This window comes from Manis pentadactyla, chromosome 15, assembly GCF_030020395.1.
Source record: "Manis pentadactyla isolate mManPen7 chromosome 15, mManPen7.hap1, whole genome shotgun sequence".
In the NCBI taxonomy this organism is placed as follows: Eukaryota; Metazoa; Chordata; class Mammalia; order Pholidota; family Manidae; genus Manis; species Manis pentadactyla.
The window spans coordinates 3,500,788-3,525,971 of record NC_080033.1 but is presented as its reverse complement, the minus strand read 5'-3'; the positions used below and the strand labels follow the sequence as shown (position 1 = coordinate 3,525,971).

Below are 25,184 nucleotides of genomic sequence, written 5' to 3'. Positions count from 1 at the left end.
GGGATGCCCCTCCCCCAGAGATGCTGATGATGGAATCAGGGCGCTGGGGCCCTGCTTAGAGTTGGAGGAAGCAGGGTCTTCAAGGGGGAGGGGAGACAGACAGGGGAAGAGGCGGGTCTCAGCTATCCCAAGTCCATAAGGTCGTCAGGAACTGCAATCTCAGCTTGCCAACAAGGCCTTGGAGCTGACCAACCAGCTCTTAGGACGGTCTGACTGGGCAGACTCCATCAGAACATTCTAGCTCCTTGGAGCCACTGGTGAGAGCACCAAGACTTTCTGACCCATCAGATGCTGCTGAAGTACTCCAGCTTGCTGGAAACCACAAGCCATTAGACCATTAGAAGCATCCGGCTCAAGGGACCCTACCACAGCTCTCTGACCTCTACACTGGGCCATAAGGGCCTGACAGAGCCATAACACATTTGGCTCGCCGGACTCAATGAAACAAAGCCACGCAGACACAAGCATGCACACAAGAAGGTGGGTGGGGTGGGAATGGGGGGGTCTTTAACAATTTTCACTAGCTCCATCACCCACACCCTTCCCTGCCAGGTTGAGTTACAGACTTGGTGTGTTTGGATGGAGGTGACCCTGACAATACTGGGTCCTTTTCCTTAGAGTCCTCCAGATTGATCCAAGTCTCACTCCTCATTCTCCTCCTAGGAAGACCTCCTGGCCAAGACTCACCACAGAGGGATGTGGATGGAGGAAGGTAGGTCAGTGACCACGGCCCAATTCAGGAAGTGCATGCTTTATCCCAGTGACATCACAGGAAAGAGCCCGGAGATACTACAGGAAGTACCTGCCCCCATGATGTCACTGAAATAACCCTCAAGGAAGGCTCACTGAGACATCGGAGGAAGTACCTGTCTTTCCTATCATCACAGGAAGTGACCCCTGGGGAGCTACTTCCTGTGACATCACATCATTCCCATTACTCTAGGAAAAGCCACAGGGGATGCTACAGGAAGTTGTTCCAGCCTCTCACAAGTCTTGCCAGTCTTGCCCATGGGACTGGCGCAATCCCAGAGCTGGTCTCCTTCCCAGCAGCACCCCGCCCCAAATATAACCTGACAACAAACAAAGAGAAACGTCCCATCTAGGAGGGGCAACTCCGGTGGGGGGTGAGTAGCTGAGAAAATCTGGGAACTCCGGGGTTCCCACTCCAGATGCCTCATTTTGGCTCAGACACCTCTGCTACCTCTACTCCCGTCACTTGCCTCAGATCTGGAACTGAAAGCAGGAGAGGTGTTGTTTTGGGGAGGCCCCTCATTCTAGGTGACCCAGAGGCTCCCTCCCCTCCCATACTGAAACAAAAACTTATGAAGGGGGAAAAATCCTTACCAAAGACAAAAGGAAAAAAAAAAAGGAAAGAAAAGAAAAAGGAAAAAAAAAAAAAGGAGGGAAAGAAAGAGAAAATAACGCTTTGTTTTCTATTAAAATCAACAAAATGCAATATATACAGATATCACACAGACCCGGGGCCTGGAAGAGGAGGGTCAGGCCCAGTCAAGCATAGGGAGGAGGGAAGAAGGGGTCCGTTCAGGGCCGGGGAGGGAGCTTCTGGGCCCACCCCCAGCCATCTCTCGATCCTGCCTATGACTACCAGTAGGGGGCGGGTGCCGTCAGGCCTACCCCAGCCCCACCCCAGGAGGACCACACCGAGCTGAGGTCAGGAGCTGGGGGGGAGAGGGGGGCGGAGGGGGAGGGGGGACAGGGAGGAGGGCGGGAGCATACACCACAGGCCTCATCCCACTTTCTGGGGGTTTGAGGCCCTCACTCCCTGCTCGTAGGTGACCCGCTGGCTGATGAGGTATTGAGCGGCTTGCGTGGCCGCGGGGCTGCCCGTGATGGTGACCCGCCGGTTCCGCGTGCCTGGCAGGAACTCGCCCTTCTTGGAGATCTGGATGCGGGCGCCTGTCAGCTCCTGGTACTCCACCAACGTCTTGCCCCCCTTGCCCAGGATGGCTCCCACCAGGTTCTCAGGCACCGCAATCTCCACCAGCTCCTTGGCACTCTCAGCTGCCAACTTTTCTGCCGTCAGGAAGCCCCCAGCGGCCCCTGCCGCGGCTGCCGCGGCCACCAGCGGGCCACCCCCTCCGCCTGCCCCTCCACCTGCCCCGGCCCCGAGGTAGCCGTTGGCAGCCGCGGCCAATGCAAAGGACCCCAGGGCTCCGGGGGGCGGGGGCGGAGGTGGGGCGGCCCCTCCGGCAGGCCCGGCCCCTGCCTCACCCGCGTAGGAAGCCAGGAGGTTGGCAGCAGCGGCCGCAGCAGGGTTTGCACCAGCGGCCACGGCGGCCAGGACCCCGGAGGCTGCGGCCGAGTTGAGGCCCAGGCCGAGGGAGTTGGTGTTGTAGCCATAACTGGCCAGCGTGTTAAGCGCCGTGCTGATGGCCAGCAGGTCGGTGCCCGAGAAGGCGGGCAGGGCAGCGGGAAAGGCACCCACACCTGCCAACCCTGCAGGGCCTAAGAGGCCAGAGGCGGCGGCAGCTGAGGCGGCGGCAGCAGCAGGCAGCACGTCTGCGGGGCTGGCGTACGGCGAGCCGGTGGGGTTGGAGTTGGCCACGGGGCCGGCCACGTTGGCGTAGCTGATGTTGAGGCAGCTGCTGCTCTGGGGGTCTTCCTGTACCTTCTGCACGATGGCGCTCACGGCTTTGTGCACCTGCTCGGGTTCCCCGCTGACTGTCACCACACGCTCCTGCAGGTTGATGCCCTCTGGCTTCTGGGACAGCTGCACCCAGGCTCCAGACTGTTCCATCACGGCTTTCACTGTTGCGCCGCCCTTGCCGATGATCAGGCCTGCTGTGCTGTTGGGGACGATCAGCTTGGCCTGTTGTGGAGCAAGAGGGAGGGTCTTTGAGTGGTAATTGGACACTGAAAGGTAACGTTAGTCTAGGCCTTGGTCATCACAAGTCATTCCTGTCCCGGCTCTCACGTGTCCAAAATGAGGCCTCCCCCTTGGTATGCACCAGTACAGACCTGCCTAAAAGTACTGAAATACTCCCACAGTGGCTATAAGCAAAGAGTACTCCAGGTCCCCTCAGTAGCCTCTCAGCTACCTGTCCCATGCCCCTGGGGCCCCTGGGACCTTCCATCCAGCAACTTACAGGCTTAAAAGCTGACCCAGTGGGGGTCTCCAGGACTCTGCTGCAAGCTTTCACTGGTGCCCCTGCCTTCTGTATCATTACGTACTCTGACTCCAGGCCCAGAAAAGACATCATCAGTCTCACTTTACAGGTGAGCCATTTAAGGCCTAAGGGGTCAAGGGACTTGCCCCAAGGTCACCCAGATAGTGGAGAAGGTGAAATCCAGCCTCCTGGATTCCTGGGATCTGTTGTGCTTTCCACCCTGGACACAGCCACCTCACTCTCACTTAACCTCTTCGTTGTTGTTCTGGGCTGAACTGTAACCCCACCACCCCCAGTCATATGTTCAATTCTAACTCCCAGGACCTCAGAATATGATTGTATTTGGAAGTAGGGTCTTTAAAGAGGCAGTCAAGGGTAAATGAGGCCTTGAGGGTAGGCCCTAATCTAGTATGACTTGTGTCCTTATAAGAGGAGGAGACTGGGGGACAGACACACATGGGGAGAGAGGGAGGGCCGGAGACCATGTGAAGACACGGAAGGTGGCTATCTACGAGCCAAGAAACCAGCCCTGCTGACACCTTGATTTCAAACTTCCAGCCTCCAGAATCGTGAGAAAATGAATTTCTGGTGTTTAAGCCACTCCGTCTGTGGCACTCTGTTATGGCAGCCTTAGCAATGTACTACTGTTGTTTTATCTATAAAATGAAGCGAATAAAACCTTATGTCTGAGAAGGCGGTGAGAAAACTGATCTCTGCTGCAGAGCAGCCCATTCCTTGCAGCCACAAATCTGATTAATGTCAATTCCAGTGTGGGTATTTAAAAATTAAATGTCTCCTTTCACATCTCTGAGAGCATTTTTACACATAAATTTCTTCTCCATCCTTACCATTCCCCTCAGACCTGTGGATTCTACCCGCTGAAGAACTCACCTCTGCCTCGCCTCTCCACGCCCAAGCCAGACCCCAGGGGTGTTCGGGAAAGGGGAGCAGTTTTTGTTGCAGTTAACAACCGAGGACAATCAGTGGGGAGGACCACAGATGTCTGTACTCCTTAACATGGAATCAGTTCCTCACAAGCAGGAACTAGCCCAGGTACTATATGACTTTTGAATGTCCCCGGCATTCATTTGGTGAAAAGTCTGATCATAAATCTGAGACCAGAACTGAACTCCATGATACATGTAAGTACCAAGGATTTGTTGACATGGTTTTAAATTGGAAACTTCCAGGGATGCAGCTATCAATAACTCCAGGGAAGATTGTACTTTGTTTTGTTCTGAACTTTACCAAGAGTCATTCATCGTTTTAGAATGCCATGACATCGGTAGTAATGCCACTTGTATCATTTAAGTCTCCAACACTCCAGACTACTGATTTCGCCACTGTCTCCTCCCTCAGGCTACGTCACATTTGAGCCGCTGATTATGTCCTTATTTCTTCCACTCTGGTCCTGGCTGGGAATTTGAAACACATTAAAATTCATCTTACTTTACCACAAATCACCTTCTTTTTATTTTATTTAAAAAAGCCTTATAGGGTAAAGAAAATGAACATCTGTACAATGGAATATTACTTGGCAGTCAATTTAAGTGAACCAAGTACTGATGCCTGCTGCAACATGGGTGAACCCAGAACATGTTCTGCCGTGTGAACAAAGCCAGGCACAAAGACTGCATACTGTATGATTCCATTTATATGAATGTTCAGATCTATAAAGACAGAAAGTAGATTGATGGTGGCTTAGGACTAGGGGTGGGTGCACAGGGAGGGACTGAGGGGTGGTAGCTAAGGGGATCAAGATTTCTTTTTAAGGAAATAAAATGTTCTAAAATTGACTGTGATGTTGGACACACAACTAAACATAAAACCACTGAACTGCATACTTTAAATGAGTGAATCGTGTGTATGTGAACTCTATCTCAATAAGACTGTTAAAGAAATCAAATGATTTCAGATGTTTTTTATCTATATTATCTGCCTAATTCCAGAGAGTAAAGTGGGCATGGGAAAATGTTTGTAGGAGAAGAGGACACTGACAAGTCTGACAGCTGCTGTGCTACGTGCTCTGTTTCCTGTTGAGCCCTTTGATTTCAACTCTTCCCTTCCCTCCCTCTGTGACTCCACTGCAGACACACTGGACTCCCTCCTGTTTCTCCAAGTTCAGTCCAGACTCAGGGCCTCTGTACCTGCTGGCCCTCACCCGGACCGCTCTTTCCCAGAAAAGTAGGCTCACCCTTCTCTTCATTCAGGTCTTTGCACATATGCACCTCCTCCAAGAGGCCTTCCCTGTTTGTTTATTTTATGTCTCTAGCACAGACACCTCCAGACTCATATCCAACTGCTAACCTCACATCTCTAGCACGAGGCTGAATGTCACTTCAAACTTAGTGCATCCACAATGGAGCTCCTCCTCTTGCTTCTCACATGTATTTCTACCATGGTTGGCCTTTCAGCACAGGGACAATGCACCCATCTACCAGCCAGGCCCAAGACTTAGGGGTCCTGTCGTTACTCATACTCAATATCCAATCAGCAATTCTTTTGGCTCTGCCTTCACAATCTATCCTAGGCTACCAAAACACTAGTGAGGTATAACACCCAAACGCAATGCATGAGCACTGAATGAATCTTGGATAGGAAAATACCCTTAGTTATAAAGAATATTTTGTGGCAACTTGATTATGTACTTTTTATTAAATAATACTATGGAATTAGTGTAAATTTCTGTAGGTGTGATAATAATAATGTAATAATATAGGAGACTACCTTTATTCTTGGCAGATATATGCTGAAGTATGTGGGGGTGAACAGTTATGAGGTCTATTTTTTCCAAATGGATCAGCAAGAAAACCCTAAACCAATAAAAAGGAAGAAAAAAGACCAACCAGTGTGTGTGTGTGTGAGTGTGTAAAGAAATAAAGCAAATGCTAACCATGGGGGAATCTAAGTGCAGTATATAGGGAGTTTATGGTACTATTCTTTAAACATTTTCAAAATAGAAAGTTTGGAGAAAAAAAATACGACCCAATATTCCTTTACCCGCTTCTCTGTATTTTTCTTCTGTATTTTCACTCTCTGACATCCTATACATTTACTTATTTACTTGTTTATTTTCTGTTTCCCCATGAAAGAATTTAAGATCCACAAGGGTAGAGATTTTTGTCTGTATTGTTCACTACCGGGTTCTCAGTGCCTAGAAGAGTGCTGACAACACAGTGAGCTGAGGGTGGGTGAATGAACGGTTGGGTGACAGAATGACTGATGACACAGCCACAGGACCAAGCAGGAATGGTATCAAGTGGAGGCAGCCAGGTGTATCTCACCTGGTGGTGTGTGTGTGTGTATGTGTGTATACATTTGTGGTAGGGTGCTGTGCATTTGGGTAACCAGACTCAGCCTAATCTGACTTTTCTGGTTAACTGGAAATTCTGATTTGTAAAATGTGCAGCATCTTAGGTTTTCAATATTGGCACCTCTTCAAAATGTCTAAGAACCACTGTGTAGCAGGTGGGCCACCAGTCTGCAGTCTGTGCACACAAATCCCTGAAAAGATGCCTTGGACTCTGGAGACACCTGCTCAGGTTTGAATCCTGGCTCCACTACTGATGCTGGATAAGGGACCTAATCTCTTAGAGACTCAGTTTTCTCATCTGTAAAATGGGGATATCCATACCTCCTCTATAGTATTATCGTGAGGCCTAACTGAGATCATTCATGAAGCAATGAGCTTGAGATTCAAGCACAGCCACATTGAGCCAAAACAGCTATGGCTGCCCTTCTGGTGACTCACAGAACTTACCACTGCCAGGACACATCTGGCTATATCCCCTTAGGTATATTCCTGCTCAGCCCTTGTGGGCATGTCATCATCTAGTCACTCAAACAAGCAACGTTTGCTGAGCACCTACTCTATCCCAAACATAGGTACCACATGAATATGCAACTTGTATGTGCCCAGCGTAGGTACTCAAGAAATGTTTGTTGTCATTGATACAGTGGGCAGACCTGGATTTAAATCCCCTATTTGTGGTATGGCCATGTTAGAAAACAGTCTGGCAGTTTTTCGAAAAATGTAACATAGATTTATCATATGACCCAGGAATCTACCCCTGAACTAGAAACATATGTCCACACATATGTTCATAGTAGCATTACTCATAATAGCTAAAACGTCTGTCAACTAATGGACAAATAATCCATTCACTCATATAATGGATTATTACATCACTCTCGTAATATATCTATATAATGAAATGGTATTTGACCATAAAAAGGAATGGAATTTTGATATATTACAATATGGATGAATCTTGAAATATTATGCTAAGGGAAAGAAGCCAGACACAAAAGGCCACATATTCTATCATTCAATTTATATAAAATATCCAGAATAGGTAAATCCACAGACATCAGAAGTAGATTAGTGGTTGGAAGGGGCTGGGAGGGGGAGCTGGGAGGATGGAGTGTGACTGTTATTGGGTATAGGGCTTCTTTTTTGGGGTGGTGAAAACGTTTTGGAATTAGATACAGTGATCACCACACCACTTGGTGACTATACTAAAAACCACTGAATTGTATACATTAAAATGGTGAACTTTAAAGTATATGAATTATATCTTAATATAGCTGTTATATTTTCAAAAATCATCAGGAAAAAAAGTGACAAGTCAAGGGGCTTGAACAGATGTACAAAACCAGATCTCACAGCCTCAGTATTTCAGAGGAAAGGGGGAAGGATGGAACATTTCCACCCAAGTAATGGTGTTCACCAAGAAACGGTGAGAGCAAACGCCTTTGCTCGCTCTGTGCCTCAGTTTCCTCAACTCCAACAATGACAAAACCACAGCTATTCCATACAGTAGTCGAGGCTACTCAATGACTTCAGTGACTGCCTAGTGCCCGACACATGGGAAGCCCTCAGAAATGGTAGTTGCCTTCATAACGGGTCTGAATTATAGAAGCACAGCATCTTGAGAGATCGCAGGTGAGGAATCACAGAATCCTAGAGTCCCAGGATACTGGATAGTAGTATCTTCGAATAATGTATGCCTAGAGTCTTGGAATCCCAGAGCTATAGAATTGTGGGAGTTTTAGAGCTAGGAAGACCTCAGAGACCATCTGTCCCAGTGATTTACAAGTCTGTGGAGATTTTCAAACACTAACAGTAATAATAATATAGCAGCAGTAGCTAACAGTGCTTACCATTTGCCAGACACTTTTCTCAACACTTGCATATAGTAACTTACTTAATCTTCACAACAACCCTATAAGGGAGGTACTATTATTAGCACATTTTTATGGATTGGGAAAGGAAGGCACAGAGAGGTTAAGGAACTTGCTCAAGGCTACACAGAGAGTGAATAGTGGAGCCAGGATATGATCCCAGGCCACAGTCCATGGTTGGATTCCCAGTCCTTATCCCCAGAAATTATGATCCAGTGTTTCCAGGCTGGGACCCAGGAATCTGCTTTTAAGGTACTTAGATGATTCAGATACCAGACAGGGTTGAAAACTACCAGTCTAGTCTAGAGGTGGCAAAATGGTGGTCCCCAGACAACAGCCAGTCTACAACCACATAGTGAAACTGAACCAACCTTTAAAAACTAGTTGATTTCAAATATTTCTGGCTTCTTTTGAAAAGCTTGGAAGATGTAGCAACATTATGTCCACATTCCCAAAAGGCAAGAACCGAATGAAACTGAGTAGCAGCTGCCCCTTTTAGGGACGGCATTACATCTCTATGAGTAGGCCATAGACATCAGTCCTTTCCATTCCCTTTCTGAATCCTGGAGGCATTTCAATTTATAATCCCTGGTTTGGCCCAGCTTCTGTGCTGTAAGGGAAGGGAAACTGGGACTTGCAGAAGGAAGAGGATCCAGAGTAACACAGCAAGTCCAGGGTAGAAAGGGAGGAGGCCTGTCTCCTGACTCAAAAATCCTGTCACAATAATCACAACAGCTAACGTTCTTTGAAAACTGTCTAGGCACATGTGTTCAGTGCTTTTAAAACACACTAACCCCCGGCCTCAAGCAGGTACCATAATGAAGCTCACTTGACAAATGAGAAAAGTGAGGCATGGAGAAATCAAGGCACTTGCTCAAGGTCACTCACGTAGGAAGTATCAGAGTAAGATTCAACTCAACAGAGTAAGATTCCAGAGACTAAACCTTCAGCCATGGTCTCTCTCATTCTTTGGAGCCCCCTAGTAACAAGGCAGAAGAAAAATCCTGACTCTATAACCTTTTGACTCCACTATCTCCGCAGGGGATGAGACTTGAGACTGAGGGGCAGATAGCACTGACCCCATTTTCTCAGTCAAATGTGCAAGATCTTAACGAACCCTAAGCCCTTTGTGGCTGTGACCAAGGCAGAGGGAAGAGGCAATATTCCCACTTTCCTGTAAACTGGGTAAACTGTGGCCTCCTGGTGGAAAGGGATTTGGAAGAGGCCTGGCGGAGCCGCTTCAGCACCAAGGACAGCACCCGCACTGCCGCTCCAAGCCTTCAGACTCTTTTGGGACTGATTGGCTAGGCAGCCTTCTTCAGGGCTTTCCGCCCACCACTCCTTCATGAGCTTAGCGGAACTCAGGTCCGTGGTCTCCCCCACCTCAGGGCAGCAAGAATTCCCAAGAATTCCAAGTTCCTCTTACCGAGGGCCTCTCTCTCATCTTTGCCTCTAGGCAGAGGTTAGGGAGGCCTCACAAGTGACCTGTCAGCCTGCCTGGGGCTTCTCCTGTGTGTGCACATGTATATGGGAGAGAAAATGGGCGTGCGCAGCCGGGAGCGCTCCCCTCCCCTTCACCTCTTATTCTGGCAGCACAGCCAGGGGCTTTGCAGCAAGCCCACCTGTCCTGGCACATTTGGTCATGGCAACCGGAGAGCACCGGAAAGCGATTGGTCCACCCCCTACCACACCCCTACGCCACCACTCTCCTGTAGCTGAGGCAAGGAGAGGCATTACCCTCCTCCTTCCATCTCTCCAAGAGAGGGCTGTGTAGGACAGAGATCTGCCCCCTCTCTCACTAACAAAACACCATTTCTCCAAAATGGTGGCTACTCCCATTCAGTAATTGATGGATAGAGAGAGCATGAGGCCATTTCTAAACTCTTCTGGATATGAATGGGCTATCATTGAGGTCACTTCCGGTGAGAACAGGAAGCGGGAAGTAGGTTCCTCTGAGACACCAGGATGAGACAGAAGGGAGGAGAGGATCTTGAAGATCCGAGGAAGGAGGGATACACAGTGGGGTCTGGGCCAAATTTCCCCAGACCTTCACTCTCTGAATCAGGCCCAAGAGATCTGGAGTCCCTAGGCTGACTCCCTAATACTATTAACCAATACCCTGTACTTGAATAAACGTTTTATCAGCATTATTCCATTGAACCCCCATTAGTACTGAGATGTGGGAGAACTGTCTTCTCCAGAAGCTCACCAGCTTTACAGAAACCCCGTCTCTGGCCCTGCTGACCTGCTTGGCTCTGTCAGGGTTCATTGTGGTTTGGGGTTGAAGGATGTTGACCACTTCAGGCTTGGTCATCGCTTGTGGGATTTCTCGGACCTTCTCAGCAATAAAACTGTGCACAGCATTCAAGGCCTCTGCTGTGCCCTGTACCAGGCATACTCGCTCTGTGGTTCCTGTTGAGCAAGGGAGAGGGCACATTTATCAGACAGGAATGGGGACATTCTTGAAAGACAGGCCCCATTTAATCGTAAGAGAAAATTGATGTCCATAGACTGGACTTAAACTGGCCCCAGGTCACATGTTAAGCCTGGGCAAGCTGACATGGGCTCCCAGGCCATGCTGGGTAGCTGGGAGAGCGCATGGAATCCCAGTTTTATAATCTGTCCTTTATCTCCCTTCCAAAAACAACCCCAGGGGATGGAAGAATGATGCTTAAGTGCTCTGCGATGCCCACAGCAGCCCTGGGCAGGGGAGACAGGGCTCAGCTGCTTCTTCCCAGTCTTTGCCGGCTCCCGGTTGCTTTGGCAACCATTCACTCGATTCCCCCTCACCCCCCTTCTAGAAGCTGAGAGCTCAGGCCTGCAACGGTTGCCACAGTAACTGGAACCCCCTTATCGGTCTGGCTGGCCCGGTCCTCAGCCCACCCCCAGGGGGATGAGGGACGAGGCCCCGTTGCCATGGCAACCCCTGAAAGCCTGCAGCGAAGGCCTCTGGGCTTTTGGAGAGGATGGGGAAGGGCTGGGGGATGGGGGAAGCCAAAGAGAGGCCTGAGTGCCTGCCTGGACCCACCAGATGGAGGGCTGAGGGGTGGGGGCGGGCAGAGGTGTGGACAGGGGAGAGCAGAGTGGGTCAAAGGGAACTGTGGAAGAGTGGGAATTGGGGGATGTAGAAGAGAGGGTGGGGTGAGTGCCTTTGCTGGAGATTTTCCAGATATTGGCTGTGGTTCTGACCTAGGCATCCTTACTGTGTGTGTATATGGACTGGGCAGGGAGTGGGAGGGGCAGCAGGGAGAAGAGAACCTAACTGAGTGGTGTTGGGATATATGTGTATGGGAGGGAGAATCTGGATGACACTGTGACCAGTGTGAGTATATCTGTGAAGCTGTTTGGGTGAGTGGTGTGTGTGTGTGTGTGCATGCACACGCATGCATGTATACACTTGGGCAGGAGTGGGTAAATTATCTTTACCTGTGTATGTGTGTATAAGAAAGAACAGGAGAAGCTGAGATATAAACAGACCATATGACATAGTGACTCGAGCAAGGATGCTTGTGGCACTCTTCTGCATGGGAAAGACTGTGGGGTCACGACGATGTTCAAGGTTATGTACGCTATGTGTGAGACTGAGGGTGCAGGAGAGTTTGAGAGAAAGAAACCACCTCACGAAATGGCATCTAGGTTGTATAACAAATGTATGCGCATTGACACGGTATGACGGTGAGTGTGTTGGTGCATGGTGTGTACAGGGAAAGTGAGTAAAGGAGACAGCCAGACACCTCTAGGGGTGTGGTATTAGTGCAGATGTGTATGAGTGTGTACACAGGAGACGGACAGACGGACAAGACTCTATGACTGGTGTGTGTCAATGTGAGAAAGAGGGACATGGAGAGGCAGACTCAAGTGTCAGGATGTAAGACTGGAGGACCAAGTGATCGTGTGTGTGTCTGGGTGTACACATTACAGCCAGACAAAGGAGACTACCAGGACTGGCTGGTGGGAGAATGTGAGCGGCAGGGTGAGCTGAGCACGTCTGCTGTGTGCAGCCTGCACGTCTTTCTCCCTGAGTGGGGCTGTCTGCAGGATGGCTTAGCTCCCTGGGTCTGTACAAGGTCTTGAATGTGTGCCAGGTTCTATGCGCCCGCATGTCTGGGACACTTGAGGTGAGTGTCCACTGTACTGTGGGCATTCCAGTACAGCAGGCTGGTGCCACCACCTGCTCGCCATTGCTCGGTCTGCATGCCAGGCTTGCCATGTGTCTGGGTGTCACTGTCTTGGGTGACTTCTGTAGCTGACCCTCCTTTGGGCCACTGTTCCTCACTCTTGTTCCCCTTCACTCCAGAACAATGGGTTGGTCTGAGCCAAGGGTGAGTCAGCGGGCAGGCTGCCTCCGTCTGGGTGTAAATAGGAAAGGGTGTGGGTCAGGGTGGGAACTGGGGGGGCAGGGTGGCCCCAGGGAGAGCCTGACTGAAGTGACCAGTCTATCTTTGCAAGGTTCCTGTCCAGCTCAGGGAGTCTGTGATCTCCCACCCCCCGTAGCTCTTAACTAGAACCCACAGGAGCTTTGTGGGCCCAGTTAAACCACGAAAGAAAGTCCAATAATAACAGCTGGTGCTTATATAATACCAAGCACTAGGCACCATTCTAAGCACTTCATATATTTTTTGTCACTTAACATATGAGGTGAGCAATACTGTTATTCCCGATTTACTGCCAAGGACACTGAGGTACAGAGGAGGCTTGGGATCTGGCCAGGTTCACTGAGTCAGGCACAAAACATTAGGGTTTTGAACTTAGGTATATGGTTTCAGGGTCTGGATTTTTAGCTCCTGAACCCCCTGTGCTAAATTTGGGGTGCTTGTAGTGTGTGTGCTGAGGGAACACATAAAATGATTGCAATTTTCCTCTGCATTTTTTATGGTAAAAAAGAATGTGCATGCACATTAAGCAGTCACTTAAGATTTTGCACTTTAGTGCAAATACGTTATTAATCAATACAATTTTTTTAAAAGCATATGTCTTCTGGGGATAGGACCCAGAGCGTCAAGGCAGATGCTCAAAATCAGAGAGGCTCAGAATCATTAGTGTCTGGGTGGGTGTACAGGAGTATATGTGGCCTTGGGCTGGTACCTGCCTCTTTCTGGGTCTGGATTTTTCCATATATGACCTGGAAGGATTCAACCTGGGGCCTGGGGTTTCCTGTACCAAAAGAGGACATCCTTTGTGTATTCTGCCCCTCCCTTGGGGTTAAGGGCCAGGTAGATTTTTGTTTTATGTCGTAGACTCACAAGTGCAGTTTGTGTGTATGTGTGTGTGTGTGTGTGTGTGAACCTACAGGGCATAGAGGACCCTCGCAATTTCACCAGGCACTTCTCATTTCTTCTCTACGCTTCAGTCACCCTATACAAACTACCCCTCTAGCCTCTGAACACGTGATTTCATCTTCCTAGAGCACCCTTCCCTGCTGTCTGTCTACCTCACTCTTACTTATTGCTCTGGGTTCCTCCTCTAGGAAGCCCTCCCTGACTTCCCCAGGGCAGGCTGGGTGCCCTGTCTGGGCTCCCACCATCCTCTGGCTTCCTTATCCCAGCCCTGACCATTCTAGGCCACCACTGGTGCTGGGTCTGTCTTCCCTCCTGGGTTCTGAGATCTGTGAGGGCAAAGGCAGGGAATCTCAGTAACTGATGTGTCCCCATCTCTGTCCAGCACAGGGCTGGAAGGTGTGCAGAGAATATGTGTTGAATGAATGAATGAAAGGGTGTCAGTCAGGAGTGGAGGGAAGTCCTAGGGATGGGACTAGGAAGCAGGGGGCTGTGTCCTGCATCTCTTGAGCCAGGAACTGGCACATGCCGTATGGTCAGGAGTGCAGAAGGGAGCTGGATGCCTGTCCTGGGGAGAGATGCTGGTTCACGTGGCTTATCTCAATAGTCTTTGGCCCAGGAAAGCCACGGACTGTCCCAACCTCTGGCGTTCTCAGTTGCCTGGCCTATAGGATGTGTCACTGAATTGGGATGGGATGACATGTCTCATGTCACAGAATGTGATCCCAGGGTAAAGAACTAAGTGTCCTCAGATGAATGTCCCAAACAGCGGTCTTATCTGTATCTTGTGGGCTAGAGGCATATGGGGGAAAACTGGGCCAGGGTGGAAGAGAGAAGGGGTGGGGTGCCTGGTTCCCTGGACTGTTCTCTAAACCTCTTGCCAAAGCTGCTTAGTGAGATGGAGGCAGGCGGGTGGAGGGAGGAGAGAGAGAGGATATAATGTGTCTTGACCCTGGGCTCCAGTTCTGGTGTTTGACCTAAAAAATCCAAGGGGATTAAGAATGAACTAGAACCTGCGCTGGACCAAGGATGCAATTCAGGGGACCTTCCCTGGATTCCTAGATGCCTAGCACAGGCATTGTCTTGGTAAGGAGATATGGTGGGTGAGAGATATTGAGGGGTATTAGACAGAGTGGAGGGGTCTTGAAAAATGTATGGTTGGGGAGAGAGAGTCAGAGGAGAGGTACAAAAAGGACTGGGTTTGGAGAGAGGGGAAAAAACTACACGAAGGAGCTGAGACTTAGGAGAAAGAAATACACAGGGAGAGATGAACAAGCACAGGCAGGAGGAAATGAGGGCAATCCCAGGTGGGATGACCCTACTAAGCGGTGCTACTACGTATGGGCTGAGTGGATGATTGAGAAGAAAGGGAGCGTGAGAGAGCAAGAGGAAGAAAAATGTGAGATTATGAGAGGCGGAGGGAAAGGAAAAGATGGGGAGACAGGGAGGATGGGAGCCTGAGAAGACAAGAGATGGGGACCATCCAGGCAGAACCGGAAAGACAGAAGCAAAAAGAGCAGGAGTCCGAGGCCGATGGGAATGGAGACTAAGGGAGCAAGAAAGCCCAAGACAGAATGAAAAAGACGTGTGGAAAGTGACAGACACAGAAAACCAGCAAGACTCAGATCGGGCAAGATGGGGTGACAGAGAATCCAAAGGGAAAGAGTGAGGGTAAAGGAGTGGGGTAGTAACATGGATGCCTGGCCCCCCAAGTCCCAGGGGATGCCCTGACACCTGCCTCCCTGTCCACCCCCTCCAGCTTCTCCAACTGACCCAGAGGGGCAGGTGTGTGGGAAGGGGCACATCTGCCAGCGCATCATGCAAATGAGCTCATGAATATGCAGCAGTCATTGTCCTGCCCTGCCCCCACCCCCATCTGCTCGGGCCTGGCCCCTGGGGCCAAGGGCAGCCACATCCCCTTAGGGGGGAGGGGCGGTTCCCCACCCTATCACTGCTCCTAGGGCAGCCCTTCCCCCTCCTCGTGGGCCCAGGAGGGAGGGACAAGTCTAGGGCAGAGTCCCGAGACCAGGCTCACCCGGATAGAAGTCTTTGGACTTGGAGAGCTTGATGGTGGCTCCTGTCTCCTTCTGCAGCTGCACGATGGTCTGCCCGCCCTTGCCAATGATGGAGCCTGCTGCGTAGCTGGGGATCAGCACCTTCAGGAAGTATTCGCCTTCCTCTGCAGGGGCACACAGCAGGGAGGGGAATCAAGAGGGAGGGGTCTTCACTTCTGGAGGCGACCCCCAGGGAGGCAGGGGCATGGGGTGGGCACAGGAAAATGCTGGATCACAGTAACAAATAGGAGCAATGACCACGAGAATAGTAGTAAGGAAAATAATGCAAATCACTCATTCGTTCATTCATTCCACAAATAGTTACTGAGCACCTGCTACAATGCACTGGCACCGGTCTAGTGAAACAGCCATGAAGAAAACAGACACAGCTCCCTGATTTTGTGGGCAAATGAGGCAAATAAGGCCAAAAGAATTTTAGTGATTCAGCCAAAAGCTCATTCTTCTACAAGGGGGGGACACAGACAGTATGTTTTATGTCAGATGGTGGTAACTACTAAGAAAGCAAGAGGCAGAAAGGGGGTTGAGGAACATAGTGGGTGCAATGCCAGATCCAGCGGCCAGGAAAGCCCTCCCCAAGAACGTGGCATTCTTTATCAAACACTTCTACAGCACCTAATACGTGCTAGATACTGTTCTCTGCAAATACCAGTTCATTTTCATACCGATGCTGTAAGACCAGTACTTAAAAAAGCCTCCATTCTACAGATGAGGAAACAAAGGTGAAATAATTGCCCCAGTTCGCATAGCTACTAGATGCAGGGCTGAGATCTGAACCCAAACTGGCTTTAGAGTCCACGCTCCAGACCATTATGATCCACTGTCTCCAGGCTGTGCAGGAGGGAACGATGTGGCTACGTGGAAGAAGAGCAAGTGCAAAGTCCCTGGGGTACGATTGTGACTGGGTTGTTTGAGGGAGAGTGAGGTGGCTGGTGGCTGGGGACAGGAGGGCAGCGGGAGGAGATGAAGGCTGGGAGGGGTGGTGGTAATGACGGGGTGCTGAGGCTGTGGGCCACGGTGAAGTCTTTGGTTTTTACTCCCAGTGAGATGGGAGCCGTGGGAGGGCTCTGAGCAGACGAGGGATGTGGTCTGCCTTGGGTTTCAGGAAGATCCCTCTGCCGCCTGAGAGCAGGGCCCAGCAAGGAGGTGACGGCAGTGAGCCTGCCTGGATCTGATTGGTGGTGGCAGCACCGAGCAGAGGAGGGCTGGACTCGGACTTCTCAACCTCACTATCGACCCAGTGTCGCTAGGCTCAAGCTTGACCTCATCCACTCCTCACAGCCTCCCCATGAGGTGGGCAGGCTGAGCCATTTTTACCCCAGAGGAAACTGAGGCAGAAAGTGAAAGCACCAGCCCAAGGTCATCAGCCCAAGGGCACCACGACAGTGGCTGCCATGAGATTCAGTGCAATCCTGCTTCCTTGTCAGCCCTCTCTTGTTTAACACTCTACTGCTGGTGGACAACACCAGGTGCTCGAGGACGGTCTCCAAGCGCAGAGGCAGTAAGGTGGTGCCAGCTGTTGGTGGGGCTGTGTCCACTCTTTGTTGTGGACCAGTCTTTTTGTTAATGCAGCTTCAAGGCACATGCCTAACCCCTCCAACCTCAACCAAATTGCTGCCCCTAAGTCCTCCCGGGATAGGAGTTCGAGAGCTTTCTCAGTATAACCTGTGATTTGGCACCATCCACCTTTCCAGTCTCACATCCTCATCTTCCTCTATTCTCACAAGACACTTTCCCTTTTGTTCCTCAAATATTTCCTCCTCCCTCCCACCTCAGGGCCTTTGCACATTCTCTTTGCCTGGAACTCCCCTCCCCAGTGAATTCCTCTTGTCTTTCAAGTCCCCATGCAAATACTGCTTTTCCCCCTGAAGCTTTCCTTTAACTCTGAAGAGGGGATGGACCCCCGCTCCTTGTCTTCAGAGCAATGTACCACAGCAGTCATGTGATTTTTGTCACTAGAGCTCACCCTTGCGATCCAGGGACTCGTGTAGTGCCCAGCACATGGTAGGCACGCAATAAACACCCGAGAAAGGAAGGGAGGAGCCAGGTCATTCTGCTTCCAAAGCTTAAGGTCTTAAACCAACCCCCCAGTGGTTTTTCAATTTTTTCTTTTAAGCAAAGGAAACCTATTTTTGATGTCTCATATGAAACCCCAACATACAGAGCAGATAGAAGGGAAACTGCTCTGGTAAAAGTGGGGGCAGGGCAGCGTAGGCCCTGCCCATTTCCACGTGACGCCTCAAGATTGAAGGTTCTGAGTTCCCTGATGGGTTAAGATGGGAGTTCCAGGGCGAGGGGCTGGATGTGGGTTTGCAGGCCTGGGGAGGGGTGCAGAATTAAGGAGTTTCCCTGAGCCCAAGGCAATCCTCTTACACTTGCCTAATCAGACCATTAAACCTATTAGGTCATTAGCCTCCCAGGGAGCCTTCCCATCAATCATCGGACCCCCCGTGAATTCACTTTCTTCTCTGGGCTCACAAAGGTAGCCCCTTGCCTGTCTCCTCCCATAAACCTGTCACAGAGATGGGGGCGGGGAGGGCAGTTTTTCATCTCTGCAAGGCTCAGAAAGGCGAGGAGGGTGTTCTCAGAAGGATGCCATCCTCTCTCTGCTTCTTTGACTTCATTTCCTACCTTCTTTCCAGCCAGGGACTCTTCCCCCTGGGATTCATTTGCTCTGCAGAGAACTGGGCATGTCCCCCACACACCCCATTTTAAGCACACTGTCTCACACTTCCCCAGGCTTTGTCTGAGCATCTCCCTAGGTAAGGGCAGAAGAGAGCCCCAGGCGGGAGTGACTTTTGTCACTGACAGGCTGTGTGGCCCTGGGCAAGTCACTGCCTGTCTTTGGGCCTCACTTTTCTCACCTGTAAAATGGGCACACTACAGCACTGCCTCATAGGGCTACTGTAATTAAATAACAATAAGCTGTAAAGTACTTAGAATGGTCTTGAGCACTAAGAGCATTTGAGAAACATTTGGTATCATGGTCATTATTATTATGACCTAATTCCTCAACACAAGCAAAGTTCTTACAGTGTCTGGCACCAGGAAAGGAGCTCTCGAGGTTTGTGGGTTTGTGGAAAAGTAGGAGAAGGGGAAACCTCACTGGGGTCACTGTCTTCCCCAGGGGCTGCCCAGGACTTTCTCTGCTTCTCTGAGAGGAACACTGACAGAGGTGAGATGCTGCTCCCCTACCCGGGCCTCAACAACCAGCTCCATTTTTCCTCATCACCTTCTTGAATTTTATCCTGTGGCATCCCTCTGTACTGTTATTTCCTCCCTTCTCCTCTTTCCTCCAAGTCCTTCCTGAGTGCCCACTACGTGCCAGGCCTTGTTTTAGGTGCTGGGATAAAGGAGGGAACAAGACAGGTGGTCCAGTTCCTACATTTAAATGCATCTCTTTGAAGAGGACTTATAAAAATCACTGCTTATAATCAGAATTTGAAGGGCTGGTTATGTCCCTCCCCCTAAAGCATATAATATAAACACAATGGCCAAAATTTTGTCTGTTGACCCCCTTAGACCACCTTGTAGATGCTCCGTGGTCCCTGTATCAGGCTAGTAGAAATAGGGAGCCCCTCCTCGGGCCAGTCTCCATGGAGAGTGACCAGTTGAGATCTCTGGCCTGCAGGCGCTCAGAACTCTTAGGTCCCAAGATTCCCCACTGCCCACCACACTGCTCTGCTCCGCTTTAGAATCTTCTGCGTGTCCTTCCTGTTTGGGGGCATTTCCCACCATGTTGAGTCCCCCTTCCCCAGGGAAGAAGTCAGGCCTCTTTCCCAGCCTGCCTTGCAGCAAGAGGGCACACGTGCCCTCAGCTGAACCCGGAGCCCCCAGGCCTCACACGCTCCAGCCTTGTTTGGGCAACCAAGGCTCTGCCTGTGAAAAGTTCTTCCTTCTACGTAAGTAGAATCTAGATGCCAAAACTCTGTGCCCACCTACCACCCCATCCCTCACACACTTAGCTCTCCCCTTTGGGTGCAGGCAGCTCTCTCTACCTGTGACCAGGACTGAAGGGCTAAAGACGACAACTTCAGTTTCCCTCCTGCCGCAGTTTCAGGCATTTCCCACTTCAGGAAGGGGCGGTCTCTCCTCTCCTGGTCACCTTGAGTCTCTCCTCTCCCATTCCTGTTTATGCTCACCATCCTCAGAAATGCTTCGGGAGGTTTCCGAAAAGCAACAAATACATCCCTGCCCCATAAGTAATTTGGGGTGCGGTGGTAGGAGTGGCATTCTTTACTGACAGAGTCGACTGGGAAAGGCGGCTCTGGTCTGGAGTGGAGGGGGGTCATTAATGACAACAGAGCTGAAGGAGTGTCCGTTGTAAGGGGTGTTGGTCTGGTAACTGTATGTCTGGGGAAAACCAAAGTTGGGGTGTTGCACTCAGGGTATCTGGTCCTGTCTGGGGGTCAGGGTGGAAGTGTTGATGTGTTCTGTGGAGATGTGAACAGGCTTCTGTGGTGTCGATGTCGTCGCAGAGACGGTGGCGCTGCAGTGTGGGAGCCATGTGGTTGAGGACGGTGGGACGTCAGGCGCGGGAAGTCCTTCTGTGAACACCGGTGTTGCCCGTTCGCGTGAGAAATGTAATACAACTGGGGCGTGCTTCTGAAGGGAAGGTGTGAGGCTGTCTTTGAGTTGTGACACTGTCTCTGAGTGAGAAAGGTGGGTGCATATGATTTCTTTGTGGCGAATCCCTGCTGGATGGTGAGACTGGACTATGACATCCTCAGGGGGTACTGGTAAGAGTAAGGGTGGCAGGTTTTGTTTATAGAGTGCACCATCTGCCAGGCCCTAGGCTACGTGCTTCACATACACAGTCTCCTTTAACCCACGTCACAGCCCAGAAACGGTGAGGTAGGTCTTATGGTTCCCTTTTTCCAGATGAGGAGACTGAGGCTTAGAGCACAGAAATAACTTGCCTGAGGGTCCCACACCAAGAGCGTAGCTTTGATGAGATGAACCCTGGAAGGTCTCACTCTAGGGCTCTGACCTCTGTGACACTATCTGTGTGTTAACGACTGAGTGATATTGGGAGCAAGACCTAGCTGGTGTGAGCTACAGTGGGGGTGAGGTGTGTGTACGGGGACGAGAAGCTGCTATTTCTGTATATATGGGGGTGACAGAGGTGAGAATATAGTCAGGAGAGGTGGGAATACATGGGGGCCAGTCTAGTGGCACCTTACAAGTTATCACGTGTACTCAAGGGAGACTCACATTAACTGTCCCACCAGTGGGTCACCTGTTTCCCCAGTGACTTCCGAACTGGAGTTTCCATCCAGCCTTTTCACACAACTATTCCTGTCCTTGGTGCCTGTCTCCTTCCCAGGAGCGGCTGCCTGCCCTGTGTGGTGCCCAGAAGCCACCTCCGTCAGCCCCCGAGGATGGGCACAAGTGGCAGCTTGGCACCTTGGGCAGGAGCTCAATCTGCTCACTCGGCCATGACTCTCACCCCAGAAAAGTCTCTCACCCCTCTGAGCCTCAGTTTCCTCTGCTGAAAACAGGGTTCACTATAGTGTCTAGCCACACAGTGGAGTCAGTCTTCCCAGTTCAACTCCCAGCTCTGCCTCTTATTAGCTGACCAACCTCGGGGAGATGACATAACCTCTCTGTCTCTCGGTTCGTCATCTGTAATCAATGGGTAACATAATCCAATTGTGAAGATTAAATAATTGGACCCTGCCAAGCATTTTCCATAATACTTCCCAGAGCACTATAGACCATAAATGCTAGAGATTATTATAATTTATTATTATTATATCACAGAGTGTTGGGAGAATTAAATGAAATGTTACATGTCAGGCATTAAGCAATAATATTGCTAGCTGTTATTATTATTGTTCTGATTATTGTATTTCCCCACTTGGCAGGTGGTGACACTGAGGCTCAGAAAAGGGGTGAGGCTGACCAGCATCCCACAATCAGGAGAGCATTACTGAGGGGTCCCCTCAATCTGGAGATGGAAGTTCTGGACCTTTGCCCAGCTCTGTATGTTTCTGTAAATGGAGGGCAGTCCTTCTGCATCTCCAGGCCTCAGTTTCCCCACGGGTCACTGGGAGGAGAGGTGGAAAAGTCTGAAGGAGAGGGCCCCTAAGGGCTCATCCTAGTTTCCCTGCTGCTGAGGGAGGCGGGACGCACAGTGGTTAAGCACATGAGCTGCAAAGCCGGGCAGTTCGGTGTTTGACAGATGCCAGCTTCACCGCTCATGAGCTCTGTGGCTCTAGGCAAGTGGCTTCGTTTCACTGAGCCTGCTTTCCTCCTCTGGAAAAGCTCAAACCACCTCCCCTGAGGGTTGCTGGGGGATGAACCTGCATCTCAGAGCCTGACTCCCAGCAGGTACTGAGCACTTGGACTAGACTGTCCTTGGCAGCATCACCATTGTTAGGCTGTGTGGCTCTGAGTGATGAGATTTGGGGCCACTCAGCCCCTTTAAGAGAAGGATGAGACACCCCCCACCCCCACCAGGGGGCTGCGTGTGGACTGCCACCTGGGTCCCCAAACCTCTCCAGGGCTGGGAATGGCAGTGAGGCAGGAAGGAGGGAAGGAAGTCTGCGGGGACACATTCATGTGTGTGCTGGGGGTGGGGGAGCAGGAAGAGGGACAGGAAATTCCCTCCCACCCCCTCCCCCGACTTCCCTTTCCTCCAGTTTCTGCTGGACACCCTCACAGGCAGCCAGGGGGTCCCACATTTCTGTCCCACCTGGACAGGGCCAGGGGGCTGGGATAAGAGGAAGAGACTCAGCTTGTGTTCCTAGGAGGGAAGGAGGTGGCAGGTCCCCACCCCACCAGCTACAGTGCCCGGAATGGTGCGCTCTGCCTGAGGTCATCTCTCTCCCATCCGGAGGAAAAGGCCAGAGGAAGCAGAGATTTGGGCCAAGGTGACCGCTGGGAGGGCCTTGTCTGTTCTGGGGTCTCCCTCCTTTCAGGGGCTAATGGGCTGGGCTCTGAGGACCCCAACAAATGCTCTTCCAGTCCCCTCTGCAAGACAAGCTCCCAGAGTTCCCGGCTTGTCTTTTATTATTCTCTGGTACACACAGCTCAGGTCACACACACAAGTGAGGGTCCCTCCTGTCTTACACACACACCTTCTGTGTTGTCAAACACGCAGCCATCACACACACACACGCACACTTGTGTCATACAATCATTCCTACATCTGTGACACACTCATCCATTTTACACACGGCCCTCCCATTGCTACACATATATACAACCTTGGGAGACACACACACACACACACACACACGCCCCTTCTCTTTTCACACCCTGTGCTTGTCACATGCACACGTTCCCTGTTCCCTGTCACACGGGCATCCATCCTTCCCTCTCCTCGTTACACACCCTCGTGCAGTTCATCCACAGCCCCAGCCTCTCCCATCATACACCCACCTTCCCTGTCGAACACACCCCCTCTGATGTCACTGTTGCACACCTCCATGTGTCACACCCAGCCACAGCCTCTCTGGAGTCACACCCACACCCTTTTCTTGTCACATACCCTCACCAGCTTCTCCTGCTGCCACCCCACCCCAGACACGCCTGTGTCACACACACTCGGCTACTGCCTTCCGCCATCCACACAGCTCTCATGGCTCCCAGAGCTGGCCCATTCAGCGTCCCCCACACACCCCCTTGCATGTCACACACACCCTCTCACTTCTGTGACATACACTGCCACAGCCCCCTCTGGGGTGACATGCACATACTTTCCTTGTTACAGATACCCCGTCAAGGGTCTTAAACATGGAGCTAGCCCCTCTCAGTTCACTCTCTCTTACACATACACACATACATACACACGCACGATTTCCTGTCACATCCATGATCCCTAATGTCACATATCCAGGCCTTACAGGGCCCACACACACCCTTGTCCCAGCCACACATTCTCCCACCTGGCTTTACACACCCACCCTTTCCTCCATTCCACCCAACACACCCACCCAGCTTGTCCCCACGCACAATCCCGCCCATGGCCCACACATACCTCCCTCTGGGACAACCCTTGCTCAGGACATCCCCCAGGAGGGCGGCTGGGAAGCTCCAGGTCCACAGGCCTCCTCTAGTCCTTCCCCTGCCCGCCCAGGACACGCCAGTCCAGGGACACCCCTGCCCCGAAAGGGTCAGTCACATCACACACCCCTCAAGGACAGAGAGACACCCGCACGGAGGGACCCACGCCCCCCATCCTTTGCGCCCCCCCCAAGGACACTCACCACCCCTCCCCCCCACCCCCTCTCTTCGCAAACAAAGCTCCCAGCCCTGGGCAGCGGCGAAAGGTGGTGGCGATCCGGCCCCCTCCCCAAGTCCCCTCTTGGTCCCCGGGTCTAGGGAGGGTCGTCCTTCGCCTCTCCAGAGCCCTTGCACCTGCCATGGCGGGGGAGGAGGATGGAGAAAGGCGAGGCCCCCTGCCCGCTCCCCGCCACCGAGCCGCAGCCCTTTCTCACCTCCCGTGTTGCTGCGCTTGGTGCAGACCACCTCGGGGGGCGTTTCGAGGGGCCTCTTACGGGAATCCGGGGCCTCGGGCTCCATGGGGGGGGCCTGGGGCGGCGGCTGCTGCTGCTGCGGCGGCTGCGGCGGCGGCGGCGGCGGCTGCTGTGGCGGCGGCGACGGCTGCTGGGGAGGCTGGGGTTGCGGCGGCGGCGGCGGCGGCGGGGGCGGCGGCGGCTGCGGGGCCGCGGAGGCCGTGAAGAGGCCGTGCACCGCGCCGGCGGCCATCATCCTCATGGTCGGGGGGGGCGGGGAGTGGGGGCGGGGGGCGGGGGAGGGGAGGGAAGGGGATGTGGGAGGGGGGAGGGGGCGGCGGCGGAGGTGTGGGGGAGGGGGAACCCCGGGGAGGGGTTGGGGAGGGAACTGGTTCGGGGAGGGGGTGCTGACAGAGGCTGGAGAGCGGATGTGAGCAGGATGGGGAGCAGAGGGGGTCTCCAATACGGCCCGTAGAGAACTGAGGGGTGGGGTCTCTCTCAAGATCACAGATGCCGGGGACTAGCTGCGCCACTTGGGGGACGGGACCCCCTTCTTTGCACCCTGGGACGGAGGGCCGAGCCCCCCAGACCCTGTTCGGGGCGGGGGGCCGGAGGAGCGCGGCCGGAGGTGGGAGGCGGAGGCGGCCGCTAGTGGGGACCCGGGGGGCGGCGGGCACGGGCGGCAGCGGCGGCGGGGCTGGCGGAGGCTGTTGGCCCGAGCATCTTCTTCCCGGAGGCTCCCAAAGCGGCCTGGCCCCTCCCACCCGCGAGAGGGCACGCCCATGCCGGTAGGACCACGCCCTTCCGCGGTCCCATTGGCCTGCCCTTGAAGCCTGGGCTACGCCCCTCTGGGTTGGGCTCCCCTAGACTGCCCTCGGGACCCTGGGCTCCTCCATACCATTCCCACCCCTCACCTGTAACGAACGTTTATTGAGCACTTACTACGTTCCAGGTAAACTAAGTAAGCTTCATAAACGTAATCGCATTTAATCCCACAGAACAACCAACTCTGTGAGGCAATCTTACTATCCCCTTTTACAGATGAAGAAACTGAGCCTTAGT

General features: G+C 52.0%; 1 protein-coding gene and 1 long non-coding RNA gene across 2 annotated transcripts; one reads left to right on the top strand and one right to left on the bottom strand.

The window, feature by feature from the left end:
* Positions 1-675: 675 nt before the first annotated feature.
* Positions 676-4,765, top strand: LOC130680935 (uncharacterized). The gene is made up of 3 exons (XR_008993982.1): positions 676-712; positions 3,989-4,181; positions 4,618-4,765. It is a non-coding gene; the product is annotated as an uncharacterized LOC130680935 (long non-coding RNA).
* NOVA2 (NOVA alternative splicing regulator 2) lies at positions 702-24,854 on the bottom strand. The gene is made up of 4 exons (XM_036885597.2): positions 24,105-24,854; positions 15,624-15,767; positions 10,558-10,724; positions 702-2,830 (listed from the first exon to the last, which is right to left on the bottom strand). The coding sequence occupies exons 1-4, from the start codon at positions 24,382-24,384 to the stop codon at positions 1,748-1,750; spliced, it is 1,674 nt and encodes a 557-aa protein (XP_036741492.2). The 5' UTR covers positions 24,385-24,854; the 3' UTR covers positions 702-1,747.
* Positions 24,855-25,184: the final 330 nt, after the last annotated feature.